This window comes from Coenobita brevimanus, chromosome 115 (assembly GCF_032717465.1).
Source record: "Coenobita brevimanus isolate Jiangsu-jjx chromosome 115, ASM3271746v2, whole genome shotgun sequence".
NCBI lineage: Eukaryota > Metazoa > Arthropoda > Malacostraca > Decapoda > Coenobitidae > Coenobita > Coenobita brevimanus.
The window spans coordinates 2,781,351-2,802,500 of NC_137068.1; the positions used below are offsets into that span (position 1 = coordinate 2,781,351).

The 21,150-nt window shown below is 39.6% G+C and overlaps 1 protein-coding gene across 1 annotated transcript in view; it reads right to left on the reverse strand.

The window, feature by feature from the left end:
• The window catches only part of LOC145418605 (uncharacterized), a 182,443-nt gene that overhangs the window by 50,756 nt on the left and 110,537 nt on the right, over positions 1-21,150 (reverse strand). Inside the window, exons 5-15 of the mRNA XM_080286973.1 lie at positions 16,648-16,890; positions 15,328-15,639; positions 13,936-14,013; positions 11,765-11,905; positions 10,931-11,052; positions 9,390-9,665; positions 8,689-8,818; positions 7,427-7,609; positions 6,616-6,764; positions 4,630-5,916; positions 880-1,126 (exon numbers count right to left, since the gene is read on the reverse strand). Coding sequence (XP_080143099.1) covers positions 880-1,126; positions 4,630-5,916; positions 6,616-6,764; positions 7,427-7,609; positions 8,689-8,818; positions 9,390-9,665; positions 10,931-11,052; positions 11,765-11,905; positions 13,936-14,013; positions 15,328-15,639; positions 16,648-16,890 — 3,168 coding nt within the window. The remainder of the gene's footprint in view (positions 1-879; positions 1,127-4,629; positions 5,917-6,615; positions 6,765-7,426; positions 7,610-8,688; positions 8,819-9,389; positions 9,666-10,930; positions 11,053-11,764; positions 11,906-13,935; positions 14,014-15,327; positions 15,640-16,647; positions 16,891-21,150) is intronic.

Consider the following 21,150-nt stretch of genomic DNA (forward strand, 5'->3'; position numbering starts at 1 on the left):
CCCACTAAACCACCAGGTGCCATAAACTGGTTATATGGTTACCACCCAGCATGGTAAATGGTTTCCTGGTGTACAGGAAACCATTTGGCTTGTCACTCAGTGCAGAGTCACCCAAAGGCAGAAGGAAGATGAAAGAATGAAGGAAAGAGAGACAGAAGAGGGAGTGTTAAGTCACCCATAGGCAGAAGGACAAGGAAAGAAGGAAAGAAAAGACAGAAGAGGAGGGAAGGAAGAGAGGAAAGGGCAGACATCAAAAGCAGCTCTACATCGAGTGAGTGGATGGTGAGTGCCCCCACCTACCACTAATAACAAAATCTACTGAGCTTAAATACTGTATATTATTCCGGGAGTTAAATATTATCATCACCATCATCATCATCATCATCATCATCAATCTCACCCTTTTTTCACGCATATTGATGGGGTGACCTAGGATACAGAACGAAGGGAGGAGAAAATATAAAACTGGAAAATCAACACCATGCCCAAAGACATCCCAGTCATACACATATTAGCTAATTAAGCCCCAAGAATCCTGGCTCCACCTCACATGCCTAACCATCAACAGATATTTTTGGGGAGTATTTTTTCTTTATACATATATCGGTACTTCACATACACCTGCCATACAGAGCCAATTCACCAAGTATTAGGCTGAAAAAAAGGGTGCCAATACCACATCATGTGTTTCACCATACATACCTCATTCAACCAACTCCTGTCAATTTCCTTGCCTACTAAACTTCCGTATCTTACTAAAAGGTAAGTAACTAACACTGCATATCGCTAAAGGGTACGTAACTAACACTGTATATCGCTAAAGGGTAAGTAGCTAACGCTGTATCTCGCTAAAAGAGTAAAACACCTCCGCCATTTTACCTCACTGGCAGATGGTCCAGCAGAGCCCTCCCTCTCTCCATCCTTCGACTCCCTCAAGTCTGTCATGGAAGTTGCTGTAGAGAAGTTGTACGGTGTCTCGTATGGGGTGCCTTCCGTGCAGTATGTTTTGACCGAATCATCATGTATGGAGGGCTCGAAGAATGGGTGGGTTCCAGGCTCTTGGTGGGGGGGTTTAGGCGGGCGGCGGTACAAGGCAGCTTCATCACTATCTCGTTCCTCTGAGTATCTGTCATGGAGGGAAGGATAAGGGAAATTACCTTGAGAAATTAACTCCTCCATTAAGGCATATTATGGTAGTTTATTCTTATTATCTCCAGGTGACTAGATTCAACTCAGGGAAGACCTCTCATACTGAAGGGGTTACTGAGGGCCATATCTAAACCCGGCAGTTTGAAAAATCTCTCCAATTCACAACAAAGTAATCTGGAGAGAGCAAGAATAAAATATAAACCTTGTACTCGAGATGAAGAGTTTGGAACTAATAAATATAGCTTTGAAGTACAGGAAAATAATTCCAGAAAGTAATATTATCCAAGAACGAAATCAAAATACTGCATACAACAATTAAAAAAAAAAAAAAAGAAAAATGGAAATATTATACACAAGAATGAAAGAAACTGGCTTAAAATGAAAAGGAGACATGAAACTATACCCGCCTTCATGTAACCTGTCAATTAAGCCCCACCCCCTTCCTGAAGTCATGGCCTCAAGTCTCTGGGTAGTGGGTAAGGGGGCAGGGCTTAAAGGCAAGTTGCTTGGAGGGGGTATAGCGCCTGTGAACATTCTAACAGACAAAACAGATTAAATGGGGTCATATAAACAGCATGCAAAACCCAAGACAATTCTTTATAATATTATATACTGTATTGTCAGTCTAATGTTCAAACCTCTGATACACTTTCATCTATAAATTTATTCAAATACAAAGTACTCTAACTATCGGTAAAACCAAAACTAATGTTAAAATTCAAGGTAGCCTACTCGGATTTACCCTCTGAAATTAATGTATAAGATGAATGTACACCCTGGCAATGCATAGCTATTACAATTTAAATCTACATAATCAGACAGCTAAACGTGATTCAGCAATAATGTACTGCAAAATTGCTGTACAGTTTAGCACAACATAAACCAGAAGAAAAACATCAAGTGAAAACTATTCTTCTAAAGTAGGAGAGCTGCAAAACAATAAAAACATGAAAAAATGTACTTTTTTATCAATTCTATTCTATTCAAGTGTTTTTTCACACAAAATTTCTACCATAATGTCCTTATCAATATATTATCAATGAAAGTATTAAGTATTTTTAAATGTTTTGGATTTCTTTTATTTAAATAATTTAACTATGTGTATTGGGCCTTGCCTTAATGCAAATGCAAAGTAATTAATATTTCATCTGATTTATTATTAGATAATTTTAAAATTCTTGTAAATTCTGGCTCATTAGCAAACTACTGCACACACTGAATCAGAGTTGAATATAAACTACATTACATAATGTCGTCTTTGACTGCGTACTGTTTGTAATGTACAGTACTAAGTATTCTTATGCAATTCTGTATACAGTTTTACTCAGTTATGTCTGAGGTATCAGTAAGATAAAAATGACAGGGATAAAACTGGCACACCTGAAGCACAGACATTATGAAGACTGTTTTTCAATAATCACTAAATAATTTCACAGTGTACTTTAGTCATTGCCAAATATATGTGACAAGGAAAAAAATGTACAGTACAAGGATATTAATGTTAAAAAACCTTCAGAGGTCAGCATGTCTCAAGGACCACGACAAAAGCAGCCTAATTAAGTCAGCGTTGGCCAAGCTGTTCAAAATACACCACCTAGCACCAAGCTCACACGTTAGAGGCCAAGTCTAGTTACGTGCGGATCATAGTACAGTAGTAACAAACCACTGACGAGTGTGGGTACTTGGCTTTAGTCTTTCAACAATTGAGATTTGCGCCATTAAGGATGATGTTTCAGCCTCTTTAAGGGGATGTTAAAGACGGGGTTTCTGCATCTCTAAGTTGACGTGCCTGCCTTGTACCGCTGCCCGGCTTGTTTACTGTTCAGCTTCGGGTAACTCCACCAACACGAGGGACTGGCCCAATAGCATACTGTTCCAAGGTCAATGGTGAGTAGTTGGCCTAATGATTAACCTTTTCAATCCAATGATGTATAGTTCCGTTACTCTTACCGCCACCAGACAATTATATTCAGCTTAGGAGAGAGAGTTCCACCACCTCATGATTTCAGCTGATGTCCTTTTAGCTTACTCTCACTATTATCAAGCAAAATTTAGTCAACTCTGGAATGGCATCTCTTACATAAAGGGTTTATTGATGCTATAACTAACCCCTCCATTTCTAAAGCTTTCCTTCCCCTCCTCCTAATCCAAAACCTCCTCCCCCTCCTCCTCCTCATCATCATCATTATCATCATCTTCATCATCATTATCATCATCATCATCTAGACCTCCTTTCCTACCTTAGGGTGGGATGAGGGCTCCACAGAGTCAGAGAAAAACCTGACAAACTGAAATACCAACCACAGTTTGCCCAACTGAATGAGCCCCACTCCTACTCACTCACCATTCACAACCTGATACATTTAGACTTGTTCCACATGTAGCTTCATATTGACCTATCCGACGGAGCTAATTTGGCGACTCTTACTTTAAATGGGGTGCCAAACCATAGCTATACACTCCTCTGCACAAAACTCATTCAGTTAGTTCAGTCCCTTCTCAGTTCTCTAGTCTCATCACCTTCCATACTTATATTTCTCACACTCACATTTCCCTTATCTGTCCACCTTCTCCTTGGCCTACAAAACTTCCTCCCACTTTCAACTTTACTCGTATAAACCTTTTGATCACTATTCACACCCATTCCTTCCACATGACCATTCCGTCTATGCACACTCTTCAACTCTGGTGTCCACAAGCTTCCTTATTCTGCATCTTTTACAAATCACTTATCCTTTTCACTCTCCACACACATATTCCTCAATAGCCCCATCTCAACTGGTCTTCCAGCGTATTTTAATTTTCAAGAGACACCACGGTCTCACATCCACATGGTAGAGTAGGCACTAAAACTCCATGACAAACGGGTGTGCAAAATTATGAATCAAATGAGCTAGAGCCCCTGTCCCCTTTGTCCTGCTGATTACAAAGTGTCCTCTTAGACTCTCTCTCTCTCTCTCTCTCTCTATTAGTAACCTACAGAGGGTGTGGTGCTCCCCTTTTTTTTCTAAGTAGACCCCTGCCCCCCAAATTCTGTGCATGACTCTGATGATAAGAATAAGGTTAAAAGAAGATCCTGGGCTGTGAGGGTTAACAGAAGCTCTATGTAATCCTTCCAGCTCACAAAGTCTCTCCTTTGCTAAATAAAATAATTTCGTGGCAGCGAGTAAACACATATATAACAGGCCATTGGATTGAAGAGTGTAATGTATTATTACATAGTCTCTTACACACACACCTTTTAAGGCAAATTCCTTATTCATTTCAGATGCAGATTTTTAAACATTTATGAGTTAGTCAAGTGAATAGAGTGAATGCAACCCATTATACAGAAAATCTGTTTCAATTATTCAAAAATATATGAGCAACTTTCAAAACAAATATTTTGGTAATCACGTCAGTAAAATAATAAAAAGGCAAAATTAAGTCGAAAATAAAAAGAGAAATAGGAAAAAATAAAAAAGCCATGCATTACTGTACCTCAAACTAAAGTTGGTAGGCTGATCGAGGTCAGTTTCTGCATAGCTGGTGAAGTCTTCGTGATCTCTCTTGGCTTCCGTGTGGGTCTCTGCTTTTCTTGTTTCTCTTCGGTCCACCACATAATTGTCAATCTGAGGTACTGGCCTTTCCCCACTCTTGGTCATGCTGGCCATGGATTCATTGGTTGGGGTCTTGACTGATGTCCCTGAGCTACGGCTGATGCTATAGTTAAGTACTTCCTCTGGAGGACTTTCATTCTCTATATCAACCTCAGCCAAGTTTCGACTGTAGTTGACATATTTGCTGTAGTAGCTGTAATGGGCCTCACTGTGCGGCTGCTGCTGCTGTTGTTGCTTGCCATTAACAAAGTTCCTTCCATTCCGCTCTTCGTCACTTGTAGCTGATGGCCGACGTCGGGGACTAAATGGGGGCTGAGGTGGGTGGAATGTTGCATTACGATTGCTGCCATCATAAGATTCACCTGACTGGTTATTGTAAACATCCTTCATGTTCCTGACACGAGAGGCAAATATTTCATCTGCACTTCCATTGAATTCTTTTGAGTCCAAGTGCCTCTGAATCTCATCCTGACTCATATGGGCTATATCTGGCACACAGTGAGAGGGAGGTGCCATCGATCTTAGTGATAAATCCATGGGCCTACCATTTTCTCCGACAGCCTCTCGTCCAGTCTGATTTTGGTGATGCCGCATGAGTATCTGCCGCATTCGATCATGTGAGTTGTCAGAATGAGTTGATGCTATTGAATCTCTACTCTCTGACCTTAGCACATTGTTGTACTGTGCTCCTAGGGAATGGAACATGGGTCTAGTGCCAGGGTAATACTGTGAGGCATCTGGCTGCCCATAGAAGTGTGGGTCGCTGCCTTGCGGGTGCGTTGGGGATGAACGTGGAGATGTTTCAATGTTATCACAGGTTTCTGACAAGGAGGGATCAAGCTCTTGCTCTAGGGCTTTCTGTTTGCGTGCTTGAAGAGAAGGCAATCCCATGCCATGCCGGGGATCCGTCAGTGACATACCCTCAGGTCTTGCTTGAAGGAGATTTTTCAGGGCTGCACTGGAACCCATAGAGATCATCTTGTGTTTGGAGTTGATGAGTGAACGTAGCATGGGAACAGCGCCCAACTCCCAAAGCATACGTTGGTCCTCGGAACAACGTGCAGATAGATTCCACAGTGTTCCACAGGCATTGCTGACCACGGTGAGGCTTGGTGAACGCAACTGACCCAACAAAGTGTTCAGTGTGTTGTGTTCCCTCAGTACTTGCCTGAAATGATGATGATAATTATCAAATTCATATGGATAAACTGAACATAATACTCATGAATAAAATGTGATACTAATGGCCACTGTTACTGACTCATGCATACTGTATACAATATATGTCAATGATGCTACACTTTCAATACAATTCACTTACTAGAATGAACTAAATAATCAAACATCATGATGTAATCAAGAAAAAACCTACTACTAGATACATGATAACAGTGTATAATTATGAATTTTTATTCTCTTCATCCCTCCAACATCACAACATAATGTACTGGCTGCTTATATTAATTCTGAATCTGTACTTTCGACAAAGATTTAGTGTACCTGTTTTCATACTTTCAGATGTGCATGAAATCATCATAATTTTACATACTGCATATGGAATACAATGACATCAAATTTATGACTATATACAAGCAGGGACATGATCAATTTTGCATTAATTTCATTTAATGATGATGACGATGAAAGCAAGGTAGATTATGAAAAAGCTTTGTATCAAGCTTTGATAGACTCTATTGCCAAAATTACTGCACAATAAATTTATTTTACATAGTATAATACTAAGTACAACTAGACATGACTAATTTACAGACTCCATTAGCATATAGTTTACTTTACACGATGCAGTATTTAAAACATTTTAGTGGATATTCTCCTAACCAATGAAAGTTATCATCGTCTTGCTTACCTGAGGTCCTCTCGCACTGCAATATGACTAGATATGTTCCTGAGTATTCCTCCTCCATTCTCCACAATAGCCAGGGTTTTTGACTGAGACTTATAGGTGAGTGTGCTACATATGAAGGCCAGTGCTCCCTCCACTGCACAGATCTCAGCCTGCAAAGTATGATCAATTACCTGCACTGACTTGATGTGCACTTAAAATTACGGAAAAGTTATATTTGAAATTCAATGTGCACTGCACTAACAACATGTCTTTATACAGGTAAAGGTGGGGGACAGACACAGTGAGGACCTTAGCCATGGTGTTCATCTCTATAACTTAGACCTTTGAACCTGTAACTGATTATTTACCCTCTATCCTAGGATATAAGGTCACTTCATCATCCAGGGTACAGTACCAAAGTTACCCCCTTTAAATGTTACCCCTGGTACTCATTTTACTGACCAATACGCAAAGCCTAAATGGACACCTGAGTTGAGTAGCAGTACCTGGCCACACCTGGATTCAAACTAGCACTAACTGGCCAACAGTTTTGTAGCTAATAACACTAACCACCAGACTACCTCTATGCTCCAGATGAGGCAGTACAGTATAGGATTCGATGACGGGTGTATATAGTACTGTATCTGTCATCGTGAACATGGGAAACTTAGTTTGGATGATAACAATGATGATCATTATCAAGATACTGATGCTAACAATGACAATGATGATGACAATGAAAGTGACAGGGACAAGGACAATGATGATGGCGATGATGATGATTTTACTTTTCGGGCAACAAATTTCCACATCACAGCATTGTTTTCCTTACCTTGTTGATGCTACAGTGAGCCGAGAGGTTCCAGACTGCTGAGAGTATAACCTTGAGTGTTGACTCCTTGCGAGCTGAGAGTGCTGCCTGCATTAGTATAGCCACAGCTCCAACATCTCGCAAGCTGGCCTTGCTTGCACCATCAGCTCGCCATGACAGATTGCGAAGAACACTGGCTGTCACCTGAGGCATGGCAGCAATTGGTTACTATAAGTAATTAATTACCAAAGATTCATTTTACCGCAATAAAGACAATTAAAAAAATAAAAGGCTTAAATCTTAACATTTTACTGTGCTGAAAAGTTCTAGGTTATCCACAAATTAAAATGATAAGATCCAAGTCAGTATTTTCTTTTCTACAAGCATAAGATCTTAACAGAATGGCTATTAGAACTGTTTATGTTTGTGAATAATGAAGGTGGAAAGAGATATGGTAGGCCAACAGGCAGGTGGATGGATCTGAACCATGAATGTGTGAGAATGCAAGGTATGGAGTTGATGAAGTGAGGGATTTGATAAGATAGCAAGCTACCAGAGTGAAACATGTTCTGAATACATAACAAGGATCTGGAATTCCTTTTTCAAACTGATTGTTGACAATTATTGTATTCTGTCTGGCGGGTGTATTTAAACTGTATCAATGCAAATAATATATTAATGACCCTGTGCCCACTTCACTCAGTGTACAATATATTTCACCCTTTTGCACACCAGAATGGATTCATGCCACCAATATTGCCTTCTGAAGATGAATGGTGGTGCAAATTGTGTTATGAGAAGTACCTCTTGAACCGGCATATGGACAAAAAAAAAAAAGAAAAAAAAAAAATCCTCCTAAAGTTGTATTTCAATGCAAATTACATCACAAACCCCAGAATAAACAATTTTGAACGTAAAAAGCTGATCAAATGGCAGTCACATCACCCTCAGCCTAGATACCACATGTGTTCAAGTTCACCAAACCAGAAACTTACTGCTCGGTGTGAAAGGGTTAATATCTCCCCTGTTTTCATACTTCTTCCTTTTTTGTTTCTGGATACTACCTTCTCCGATCTTTACAGGGGAAAAAGGGTCAGGATGATTTTCTTTTTTTTAAAAAATCCACATTAGTATCAGGCCACTGAGTGTCACATCATGGATAAGGGGATGAATAGGGAGGCTGCCAGAGATCAAGCAGCATGGAGAGCCACCATTAGGTGACCAAGGCTGATGCATGCATGCCTGTTGGAGCCTTTATAAATGATACAATATGATTAGTGTACCTGTCTTAGATCTTCACTGGGAGAGTGTAGCTGCGAGACTAGTGATCGCATGAAAGATCTGAAGGAACACAGCAAAGCCTTGTTGGTGCCATCCCCAAATGTTAGGTTAGTCAGGGCCATACCAGAGTATCTGTAAAGAAAATATTTGACACATTTGAAATAAAAGTAATACAGAATTAATAAAAACTATACCTGTTTTACTCTAACTTGGCCTAAAATTGCCATCTCTCCAGCTATACACTGAGCTGTAACAAGAGATTAACAATAGAATATGATGCAGGTCATGAAGAAGTATTGTGGAAAGGATGCAGAGCCACAGTATTGTCTTATTCTGCTACTGGGCTGTGTGAAATAAGCTGCAAAAGGACAAAAATCTAGGCCAAGAGGTAAAACTACAATTATATGGCTTTTGTACTGTAGCTATGCTGAGTTGTACATCCATCCATAACCCAAATCCACTCATGCACACAATGGTATTTCATAAAATTTCAAAATCCAATAATCTAAAACATAAAAGTTCCTTATAACCCTGATACTATTAAGTAAATCAAATGACACTCTTTCACAGCCATGTATTCTTTAAAAATACTATAGCAAATTTAAAAAAAAAAAAAAAGTATATTACAAAGCTTTCTTGCATGCTAAAATGTAACTGAAATACTCCTTACACTCACAACAGAGCTATGAAAAAAAGTATATACCTCCTAAGTGTAACACAATATTGGTCTGAAGTGGTTGAACCGTGGCCATCATGGTCTCTCCTAATGAGTTCCGCAATAGCATGTAGGCCACCCAAAGAACACATGGCATGGCGGTGATCCTCGTCAAATGAAAGCTTCATCAGGGCGGCCATGGCAGGGCAGGGGTGGCGATCCATGTCATCTTCTAGTAGTGGGCCTCTTCCTGCACTTGTTCTTTCCAGACGTTCATACAGGTAATCTGAGTAGTCACGAATTTGCTCTAGTAATCGCAGCACTCTGAAAATTTAATATCAGGATTAATATTTGCTCCTGTAATCGAACCACTCTGAAAAGTTTATATCTGGATTACTAATTTATATATGGTACATCTGACACATGCTAAAAATATTAGAAAAAAAATTGGGTCACTATCTTAACAGCTGCACATTTGAAAAATTACAGTAAAGCTGAGAAAGTAAAATGAAACTGCATCTGGTTCCCTGATATTTAGTCTAGGCAATCCTGGACTACTGTACAGAAGTGTTTATTTTTGAAGCGCACGTATGCACACACACGCACGCACGCACACACAGGACGGAGTGGAGAGGTATACGAGAGAGGGGGGTGTGAGCTGGGAGCAGGGCAGTGAAATGGCGAAGGACAGGGCAATATGGAGGCAATTTGTTTGTGGCCACCCCTTATGGGATTAAGGTGTCTAGCAATAGATAGTTAGATAGATAAAAGGAAAAAATGTAGGGTCTCGTCAAAGATTGGATTGGGAAATAATCTGATGGAAATTGCCTGAGTGTATGGGATAAAAACTGGAAGAATGCACACACACACACACACACACACACACACACACACACACACACACACACACACACCGCTTGCTGGCTCAATTTAACCCGTTAACTGCTCATGGCTGATTTTTTGAGGTGTCTGTGGTGCGCAGACATAGGGGTAAAACTGAAATTTCCCGAAGGCCAAATTTTGTCTTAGGAATTGAGAGAACACATGCCAAAGTATATAGTAACGAAATATTATCTCAATATTTACCTTAGTAAAGCCGTGGAAGAACATCAAAGTGTCTGATTCCTTATTGGAATGTATGGTTTTCGTTTTCGGTTTTGAAGGCTCCACCATGCTTGCATGCGTCGGCCTTGGTCACCGTGGCGCTATATACGAAATGCACCGGCACAGCCAGGGCTGTATTGAGCAGTTGCACTCGGAACAGCCCAGGCTGTATAGGGCAGTTAACGGGTTAACGCTCTCGCCTGCCGTCTGGTAGACGGGAGTTTGCACCTTGCCCAGTTTGCAAAAACTTTCACTAACGAAGAGGGTAATTACTGTCTCCCTTGAGCAAGGGGATGCTTGTGTGCAAGTGTGAAGGTCACAGGCTTGCCATTAGCTCAGACTATATGAGCTCTCAGCTCTCTTCCAGAAGGGTGAAATGCTAACGATCACGACCATCACATGATCGAGACTGACCCGGTGAATTAAAGTAAACGGTACACAGAATGCATTAAATTATAATAATCTGTCTAAGGTACATTTCCTACCTGGCTTCCCTTCTGCCACGTTTGTCATCTGGGTGTGAGTGTACAATGTTGTGTAGCGCCTGGGCTGCTCTGAGTCGGGTCTCTCGGGTTGGAGCTACATCACCATCTCCTCCATGTAACAGCTGCAAATTAAAACAACAGGTATTATCAACTGCAACGGACATCAGGTGAAGATGAATGTTTTCTTTCAGTACACTGGATCACCAGATTATGCACTGTATATTAAATTATCACCAACCTGACCCAAACAAGGTTCTATTCATTGTGTCAGAATTAATACATGCTGCAGTTGTGGGAGTATCTTAGTTTAGGAAGACATGTCAACAAGCAAACTCTTTCAGTGCCTAATATCAAAGTCTTAACTCCTTCAGCCCAATGATGTGATGTACATTTATTTTTATTCTTACCACTTTTAGGTGATTTTACTCAGCTCAGACAGAGAGATCAGACTGTAAAGCAGTTAATGGAGATTCCTTCAAACCCCATCACTACAAACAGTTTCTCCAAAGTTAATAAAATCATTAAAAAAGAAAAAAAAGAAAAGTATGTCACTAGACTGAAGGAGTTACATTTGTATAAACAACAATCACTTTACACTACCCTCTCCAACCCCATGGCATACTTTTTGTAGTTCATTCTTGTTATTTTCAGATTATTCTATTCAACTTAAGAAAGACATCATACTGAAGCGTTTAAAATGTTAGATCTAACCCCCACAGCTCAAAACATCCCTCCTGAGCTGAATAAAATCATCTGTGAATAGCAAATATAAAACTCAAAATGCATCATCGGATTAAAAGGGTCAAAAGCACGCAAAAACCAATCCCAAGGCACCTGTATGAGCAAAGGCAGGCATCCAGATTGTCGCATGGCCACACAGGAATCTGGAGACGAGGACATGGCCAAGAGAGTGCGGCTCATGTCATCGCGATCCCCCAGTGAAAACATGGAGAGCAGCCCATACACCATCTCCATCTGGGGGAGGCAAGAAAAGGTGGCTCAGGTGCAGGAATACAGATTGGTGCATTTACAGGCTATTAATCAAAGTAGGTGGAGATGTGTGGCATAAAGATTAGGATGCATGTGTGGCGTAAAGATAAGGACGTATGTGATATGATAAAGTACCCTAATTCTGTGCAATACCTTCCATGCAACGAAGCAAAGTAGATGGATATGAATGGGATAAAACTTAGGGTACGTATGGGATAGAGATCAGGAAGTGCAGTACTTGATGATACAGTGCTGCTCAGCTCACTACAATACCCTGCAACCAACAGTTATCAAATATCTAAGGTTACAGGAAGGATTTTTTATGCAAACTGGAAAAAGAATTAACGTGTCTATGTTAGGTGAGAAGCATGCATTAAATGCTGAACAGATGATATGCACTGGACCTTAAATTTATAATATATGAATACGAATTCCTATGAAGAACAAAATAATAAGAATTGTAAAATCATGGGGAAGAAGTTTTTAAAAAGTTTGAAAAAGAACAAGAAAATTTTACTATGCATCATGTTCTCTTTTAACAAGTTCAATAAATCTGAGCTGCAACAGAAAATAAACTGAAGGAAAAGTATGAGATGACATAAGAAGCTAAGGAACGAAGAATGCAATAAAACAGTTAGCTATCCATGCACTGCCAGCTTAACTGAAGAATGATGCTGAAAAGTGCGACCCTTCAGCAGAGTTATGAGGGTGTGTAAGATGTAAACAAAATGGGCTATATATAAACACAAGGCACTAAGGTGGTCTATACAAGTGAACTGCATGTATAATAAGAGTACTGTACTTCTTTACTAAATGTGCTTATGTGCTAGTATGCAGCTAATGTACAGAATTATGATAAAAAACAGAACATCACAGGTTGGGTATATCTGTGTAAGTTACAAGGCAAACTGATGTGAAATAAAGAACTGGAGATGGCACACATTTTAGTTAACATGACTGTTTTGGGATTACACTGGATATATCATCCTAAATGAATTCTTGGCAGACACTGTGGATGTGAAAAGATAACTATAAGGCACAGATGTAAAAGATGAGAAAAATGAGGAATAAAGTCACCACACTTTTTACTTTTACTTGGCCTAGATTTGCATCCCTTTGCGGATTATTTCATGTCGCTCAGTGGCAGAAAAAGACAGTACTATGCCTCTGCATCCTTTCCACAGCACTTCTTCATGAGCAGGACCCCATTCTAGTGTTAATTCATTTCTATAACTTAGCAGTGAAAATGGAGAGAAGGTAGTTTTAGGTATATAATTAAAGTAAAAAGAGTATATTTTGAGTGGATCATATGGGGATCATCAGATATGAATATGGCATGACTGTATGACAAGATATGGAAAGAGTGCTGGGTACTGGGATCTAATTTCGGACTGACAAAAGAAACACTATTGGCCCATGTGGTCAGGCAATATTATAAAACTCAGCCACGGATGAACCCAGCTGAAAGACAATACAACACACGTGGATGTCCTCACTGTATAGTCTTTGTGTTTAGGAAGAAGTTCGTCATCATCGTCATCATCATCCAACTCAATCTCTTTTTCTCACTTATGGCTGGAGTGATGTAGGTTCAGAATGCAAGGAAAGAAAAAGACTAAAACAAGATGGAGGGAGAACAGAATGCCCAGTGAAATGGAACTCAGTGCTTGCACATCCTCAGTTGCATAAAGTATTAGTACATGCAAACCAAGAATTTATTGTTGTAAAAGCAGTTATGCACAAAACAGGCTCAAAGGCAATTAATCTGCATGCAGCATCTTAATCATTATAACTGTTAAGGCTCTCAATAATGTATGCATGAAAAAAAAAAAAAAAAGTCTTACAGGTAAAGAGACATGGTAATCAATTTATCTGATCATAATTTAAATATGCAATAGTATGACAATAATATAAAACAAAAACTAATAATGAAGCACAAAAATACTGGCATGAATGGAATTTCTTCAAAGAGCACTGGGAATGGAAACACATTACAGTACATTAGTCACTATTACCTTATTGGTGAGGAGTTGTTGTGTACTCTGGGCACGTCGGTTGGTTACGCTGGAAGTGGCCATAATCCCAGGAACCTCCTGCAAACAGTGAATGAGTTAAAAGAAGAAACTGCACAGAACCACAGAACCATTACAACAAAGTGACTAGTCAGGCATCTGCTAGTTATTGTAAATAAATATTGTACAGTACCTATTCAGTATGTTCGATTATTGTACTGGTGATACAACACACTGTACTAGTAAAATGTACTGTATGAGATGCAATATTCAATGAGATGGTAATATCTTAGAATTCACTATTTAGTTTCTTTACTTCAGGGAAATCTTGAAACTTTACAGAATTAAAAGGTGTTAGTCAGACCCCAAGTGGACATATTTATGATGAACAACCAACTGTTTTAGAAAGAGACGATGGATAATCATTCTTCCCATATTTCTCAACTTTTATGTGAGAAGAGAATATCTGAAGTTTGAATCTATTATCTCTTTTAGGACATGAATCAGAAGACTTGAAAGCCCCAATTTCAATCTCCAACCCCTCTCCTGGATAACAGCAGACGTACATTAGTTACACAATTAACAAAGAATATCCTCCTTCACAGTACTATCATTTGTCTTGTACAGCCAGTGAGACACATCATGCTATGCTCAAGTTACTATGCATGTGCACAGAAGAATTAATCCTTCACAAAATTCTAATGAAATTCATACCAGTACAAAAGAATACCAGTACCATCAAACAACAGAACAACATGTACGGCTGTGGTCAAGGATAATGCTCCACTTTAAGATGGAGAATTATGACACTCTCACACATTATCCTGAAAAATTTGCTGGGTTCCAAAGATTGCAACACTGAGTTTCGTAAGTTACTGTTCACTCTCCTGTTATTTATCATTATGACGTGGCTTGATAGCAGTGTACGCAATAATACACTACTCCTTATACAGTACAGGGTAAGACATAGTTTGGTAGGGATGATGTAACAAGAGCAGGGAATGGCAGGGGTAAAGCAAGATTAGGGCAAGAGTAGGGAAAGAGTTCATTATTTTCATTACAAGGTAGACAAAGGCAGGGTGGAAGGGCAAAGGAAAGGCAGGTATATGGCAGGGGTGGAGGCAAAAAAAAAAAATAAATAAAAAAAAAAAAAAAATAAAATAAAAAAAAGTAGGTATATGGCAGGGTTGGAGAGGCAAAAGAAAGGCAGGTATATGGCAAGGGTGGAGGGGCAAAAGAAAAGAAGGTATAAGGCAGGGGCAGAGAACCAGGGGAAGGACAGATATAAGCCAGGGGTGGAGCCAAAAGAAAGGCAGGTATAAGGTACGGATGGAGAGGCATATGAAAGGCAGGTATAAGGCAAAGTAAGGCAGGAATGTAGAGCTCAGTGCCCACCTGATTACTGTTTTTATATGGCATGCCCATTGATGCAGGACTGGAATGCCATAACGCCTTCTCAAATGGCCAGGTACCCCGTAAAACAGCTTCAATGGCTGCTGGCATTTTCCCTGGTGGGATGTCCTGCTGAAGTAACGTATCGGTGGGGGAGTCCAGATCGTCGGAATTCTGATTGGTGAGTTTTGCTCCTCGTCCCCCACTGCCCTTGCCAGCCTCAGAGGTGCTGCGAGGGTCCAGTGTGTCCGAGGTGAGGGAGTCAAGTTCCGGCATATCACTGACATCATCCCCGGTGGCGTCATCATCCGGAAGCTGATGTAAACAAACCAGAATGTTAGAAGGGTACATGACCTAAAACATGTAAAATCTCTGCCTGGACTCCCATCAAATCTGTAGTTACAGCTTGGTTGAAACTAAGTCACTTCCAACAGTTGCCATGAATATTTTGGGTTTTTCAGTAACCACTTATCAATTACATGTACTCTTGTGTATAATCCAAAGCCATGAAATATATGTACAGTATATGCTTTTAGAGTGCTATATTTATTTATTTATTTACTTAATTACAGTATTCTTATTATTCTTATTTTTTATGATCCATCTTAAAAATGCTGACAATCCCTTCATTTTCAATACAACACAGTTTTCAGTACAGACACAGCACTTATTCTCATTCATCAGTCATGCTTTCCATGACTGTATGCTAAAACTCTTTTTATGCTGCCTCAGAAGTATGATATCCAACAACATAAACACAGACTTGGACATGACGTACACAGAAACTTCCAAAACTCTCCTCTTACAAGAACATTCATTCTTTCAAAAACCAACTATCATATCACACCAAGCAGAGTTCCTCCAAACTGCTACAATTCGAGTAATCTGAAGTATGCTAAAATAAAATAATAATAATAATTTCAGGACTTTATGAAATCCAGTTTAAAGCTAACTAGAACCCCAGCACTTACTGGCAGACGTAAAGTGAACTGAAGGTTAGCATACCGGTAACTAAACGAAGTCACTTTAAGTATGGTACAAAACACAATATAGGCACAATTAAATTGCTGAAAGCTATGGTTAAGGCATCTAATCCTACAATGAAGCTGATAACTACAAAAACTGTTGTATCTTCAGTACCAAAGTTATACCTTACCTTACCAGACCACTAGGCATCTACAGTATTTGTTTATATATGGTTACCACCCAGTGTAGTAAATGCTTTCCTTTAATATATTACTATAAACTGTTTGGTTTGTCAATTAGTGTAAAGTCACCTGATGGCAGCACTACATCTCAGTACACACAAACATGCATAGTTACCTGGTTAGCATTAACGGCATCCATGATGTCTGAAGGATTTGGTTCAGGCGATGATCCACTAATGCTGGAAGTACGGTTGACTGTGTCTTGTTGCAGTTTCTGGATGGTTTTCTCTATGGTGTTGATGGCGTGAAGGCGAGAGTCACGGCGCTTCACCATCATAGCAGCCGTGCCCAAGCGCTGGCCCAGAGCCTCTTGCACTCGCCACACCTCACCCTCCACACGCCATCGCTCGCACCCATCCTGCAGAAGAAAAAATCAAAGTTAGGATATCTGCATGACAGAAAAATAGTGAAGTATCAGAACAGGCCACTCCCACTTAGGAGCAATAATATAAGTTAAGCCCTTCCAACAAACGAACTTTAAAATCTACCTGCCTACCACTGAGAGATTTTATTGGATTAAGGGGAGACTTTCTGATAAGCAGCCTCCACAAACCCCTTCACTACAACAGCTAAGTAACATTAAATACTCTGGTAGAAAGAGAAAAATTTTTGCTATCATAGTATAGGATTTAAACAAGGAAACATACAAATAGTACTACATTACAGAAGCAGTGATAAGTATAGAGAGACATATTAGGAGATAGATAAACACATAAATACATATTTGGCTAAATGACTGATACATTGAAAAAAAAAAGAACATACATCAAGAAAGGAAGTACAGTACAGTAAATAGCAGAGAATTCTTCTAGATTTGGTAAAACAAACTTTTACACACTATGAAGGGAAATCAAAGTATAACACAGTATACTCTTTACATGTACCCCACTGTGAAGAAAAATTAGAGTATAAGATCGTATCACTGAAAAATGTTCTATCTATCTATCTATATCTATTGCCAGACGCCTTAATCCAGTAAGGGGTGGCCACAAACAAATTGCCTCCATGTCACCCTGTCCCCCTCCATTTCACTGCCCTGCTCCCAGCTCACACCCCCCTCTCTCATATACCTTTCCACTCCATCCCTCCATCTAATCCTTGGCCTCACCCTCCCTCTCCCCCCTTCGACCTCACTCACAACATACACTCTCCTTGCCAGTCTCTCACACTCCACCCTCTCCATATGGCCCCCGAAATGTTACAAATACATAATCAAAACCACATATTCATTACCGTACATCTAGCTCTCTGGTGGGGTCCGAAAAATAATTACTGATAAATGCTATGAATACACTTATAAAACCAAATGATGCAAAGATGTTTTAATAGTACACTTACTGATTTCACATTCTTAAAGCAAAAATGTCTGGTTTCCATCACTCACATACAAAACATAATGTACACAGAATATAAAGAAAAAGTAACATGGTTTTGATACGCATGTAATTTTTTCACTTACAGGAACAGTTAGTTATGCGCCATTTTTTTAATATACCGTACGAAACACAAAGCAAATTATAATAATCGGTACTGTATCATACAGTGGAGACCCAGACCACACGAGAGAGAGAGAGAGAGAGAGAGAGAACCATGTAAACATATTCCACCTTGACACATAATTAGAAAAGAAAAAAAAAAAGGCATGCTTCTCTTAACAATATTCTCACTAACCATCATTGCATATAAGCAACGATATAACTAAATATTAACACAGTACACATCATATTCTATCTATCTATCTACATCTTCTGCCAGACGCCTTAATCCTGATAGGGATGGCCACAAACAAAGTGCCTCCATGTCACCCCGTCCCCATCCACTTCACTGCCCTGCTCCCATCTCACACACCCCTCTCCCATATACCTCTCCACTCCATCCCTCCATCTCAAATCAAGTGATGAAACAGACAATAAAACAGACTGACAGACAAACGAATTTCAGTCCAATATTTCTGATCAATGGAGAGGTATGTGAGAGAGGGGGGTGTGAGCTGGGTGCAGGGCAATGAAATGGCAGGGGACAGGGCGACATTGAGGTGATTTGTTTGTGGCCACCCCTTACGGGATTAAGGCATCTGGCAATAGATAGATAGATAGGTAAAGATTATGAAGTCTTGTATAGCGAAGAATGGATTTACAAATATGGTTTTACCAAATACTGGACGTGAAAAAAATTACACAACAGTTTTAGACAAAATTTTCTATGCTATTTAATCGTGTGTGTGTGTGTGTGTGTGTGTGTGTGTGTGTGTGTGTGTGTGTGTGTGTGTGTGTGAGAAAACAAGTCCATGGGGGAAATAGGTTATCATATTTATTATTATTATCATTTATTATTATTATTATTATTATTATTATCATTATTATTACTATTATTATTGTCACTTATCTATCATCATCATCATCATTATTATTATTATTATTATTATTATTATTATTATTATCATCATCACGTGTTAGGAAGCCAAGACTTAATTAATGGTTTATTTACATGCCAATTCCCTGTCTCTTTCCTGACACTAAAAATTACCATATACCGGTATCACATTATCAACCTATTAATATCAGAGTAATTAGAGCCATCACTAATTAGGGTATACTGTCATCATCATCATCATCACCATTACCACCACCACTACTATCATCATCATCATCATCATCATCACTGCCACCACCATTACCATCATCATCATCATCATTACAATCATCATCATCATCATCATCATCACATCATCATCATCATCACCACTACTATCATCATCATCATCATCATCATCATCATCCAGCCATGTATTCTTACCTAAAGATGGGGTCAGGTTTAGGGCGCGCGCGCGCACACACACACACACACACACACACACACACACACACACACACACACACACCACAACTTCATTCACAATTTATCACTGCACTCTATGCCAGCTAATTAAATGAGTAAATTCGATCAATGTGTCAGTGAAATAATAAGACAAGGATATACATGCCTAATTACTGTATATAAACACGTGTCAGCTCCCTAACACCTCTTCCTTACCGATTTATTTTTGGATATGACTGGCTGATATCTTTTTGTGAGTTGTTTATGCAGGGTATGACGGTATTAGAAGGATTTATGCAACACAGAGGAGGACAGTAAGGTGCAATAAGAAAAATAAATCACTTAATAAAAGATGTTAGGCGTAGTAAAAAAAAAAAAAAATTGCTTAAGAAAGGTGTTAGGTGTAATAAGAAAAATAAATCGCTTAAGAGAAGGTGTTAGGTGTAATGAGAAAAATAAATCTCTACCTCACTGCTCTTAGGACTGTCTGGTTATACACACGTCCCTCAACTCCCTCATACGTACACATACATACATACAGTACATACATACATACATACACACATAAATACATACATATATACAGTACATGCATCTGAACTAATAATTCTTACATACATACATACATGCATACATATATACATACATACATACATACACATATACATACATACACACACTAAATAATTTCTATACCTAACATATACACATACATCCTAACAGCTCTAAATCGTACACACACACACACACACACACACACACACACACACACACAGCTCTGAAACTCTACACACAAACTCCATACACAAAAATTCTCAAACTCACCAATGACACATCCAGTATATCAGAAATACAGCCTAAATATACACAGTCTACCCTGGACCTCTATTCTGGTATACATAGAGTGTATTTTAGAGCCAGCCTTAAGGAGCTGGCACGAGAAGCTCCCTAACACCTTCTCCTAAGCGATTTATCACCAACGGGGCCACATAATTTAGCGCCAACACGTATATAGCACCTTGAATTAGTGACATTATTTTTGAGGTTACGGTGACAGAAGCTCCCTAACGCCTTTTCCTAAGCGATTTATTTGTCACGAGAAAGCTCCCTAATACCTTCTCCTAAGCGATTTATTAACTCCGAGGTCATATAATTTAGCGTCAACACGTATATAGCATCTTGAATTAGTGACATTATTTTTGAGGTTACATTTGTGTGGATATTCTCGCTGGCTGAAGCTCCCAAACACCTTCTCCTGAGCGATTTATTCCCCACGAGATAACATCACATCAACAAGCTCACCACGCCTCCCCGCCCTCTCATAACACCCCGCCCTACACCACTACACCCACGCAGGCCGCACGCACACCCACTGGCACACTCAACGCACGCAATTTGGCCTTGGGATATATAACGTCTATCTTTACTGCCTATAAATCCGGGTTTAACTGAGGCAGGTTTCTTTGAAGTGGGGTTTCACGCGACCATGAGGCTTCTGGGGGCTTCGTTCACGTGATCAGGGGGTTCAGACAGCATGCACGCACAAGCAAACGTACGCAAACACGCACCCAAACACGCACACACACACACAGTCACACACACACACACACACACACACACACACACACACACACACACACACACACACACACACACTAAAATAACAACACAGCTCTCTGACATACTCCTAAACACACACACACACACACACACACACACACACACTAAAATAACAACACAGCTCTCTGACATACTCCTAAACACACACACACACACACACACACACACACACACACACACA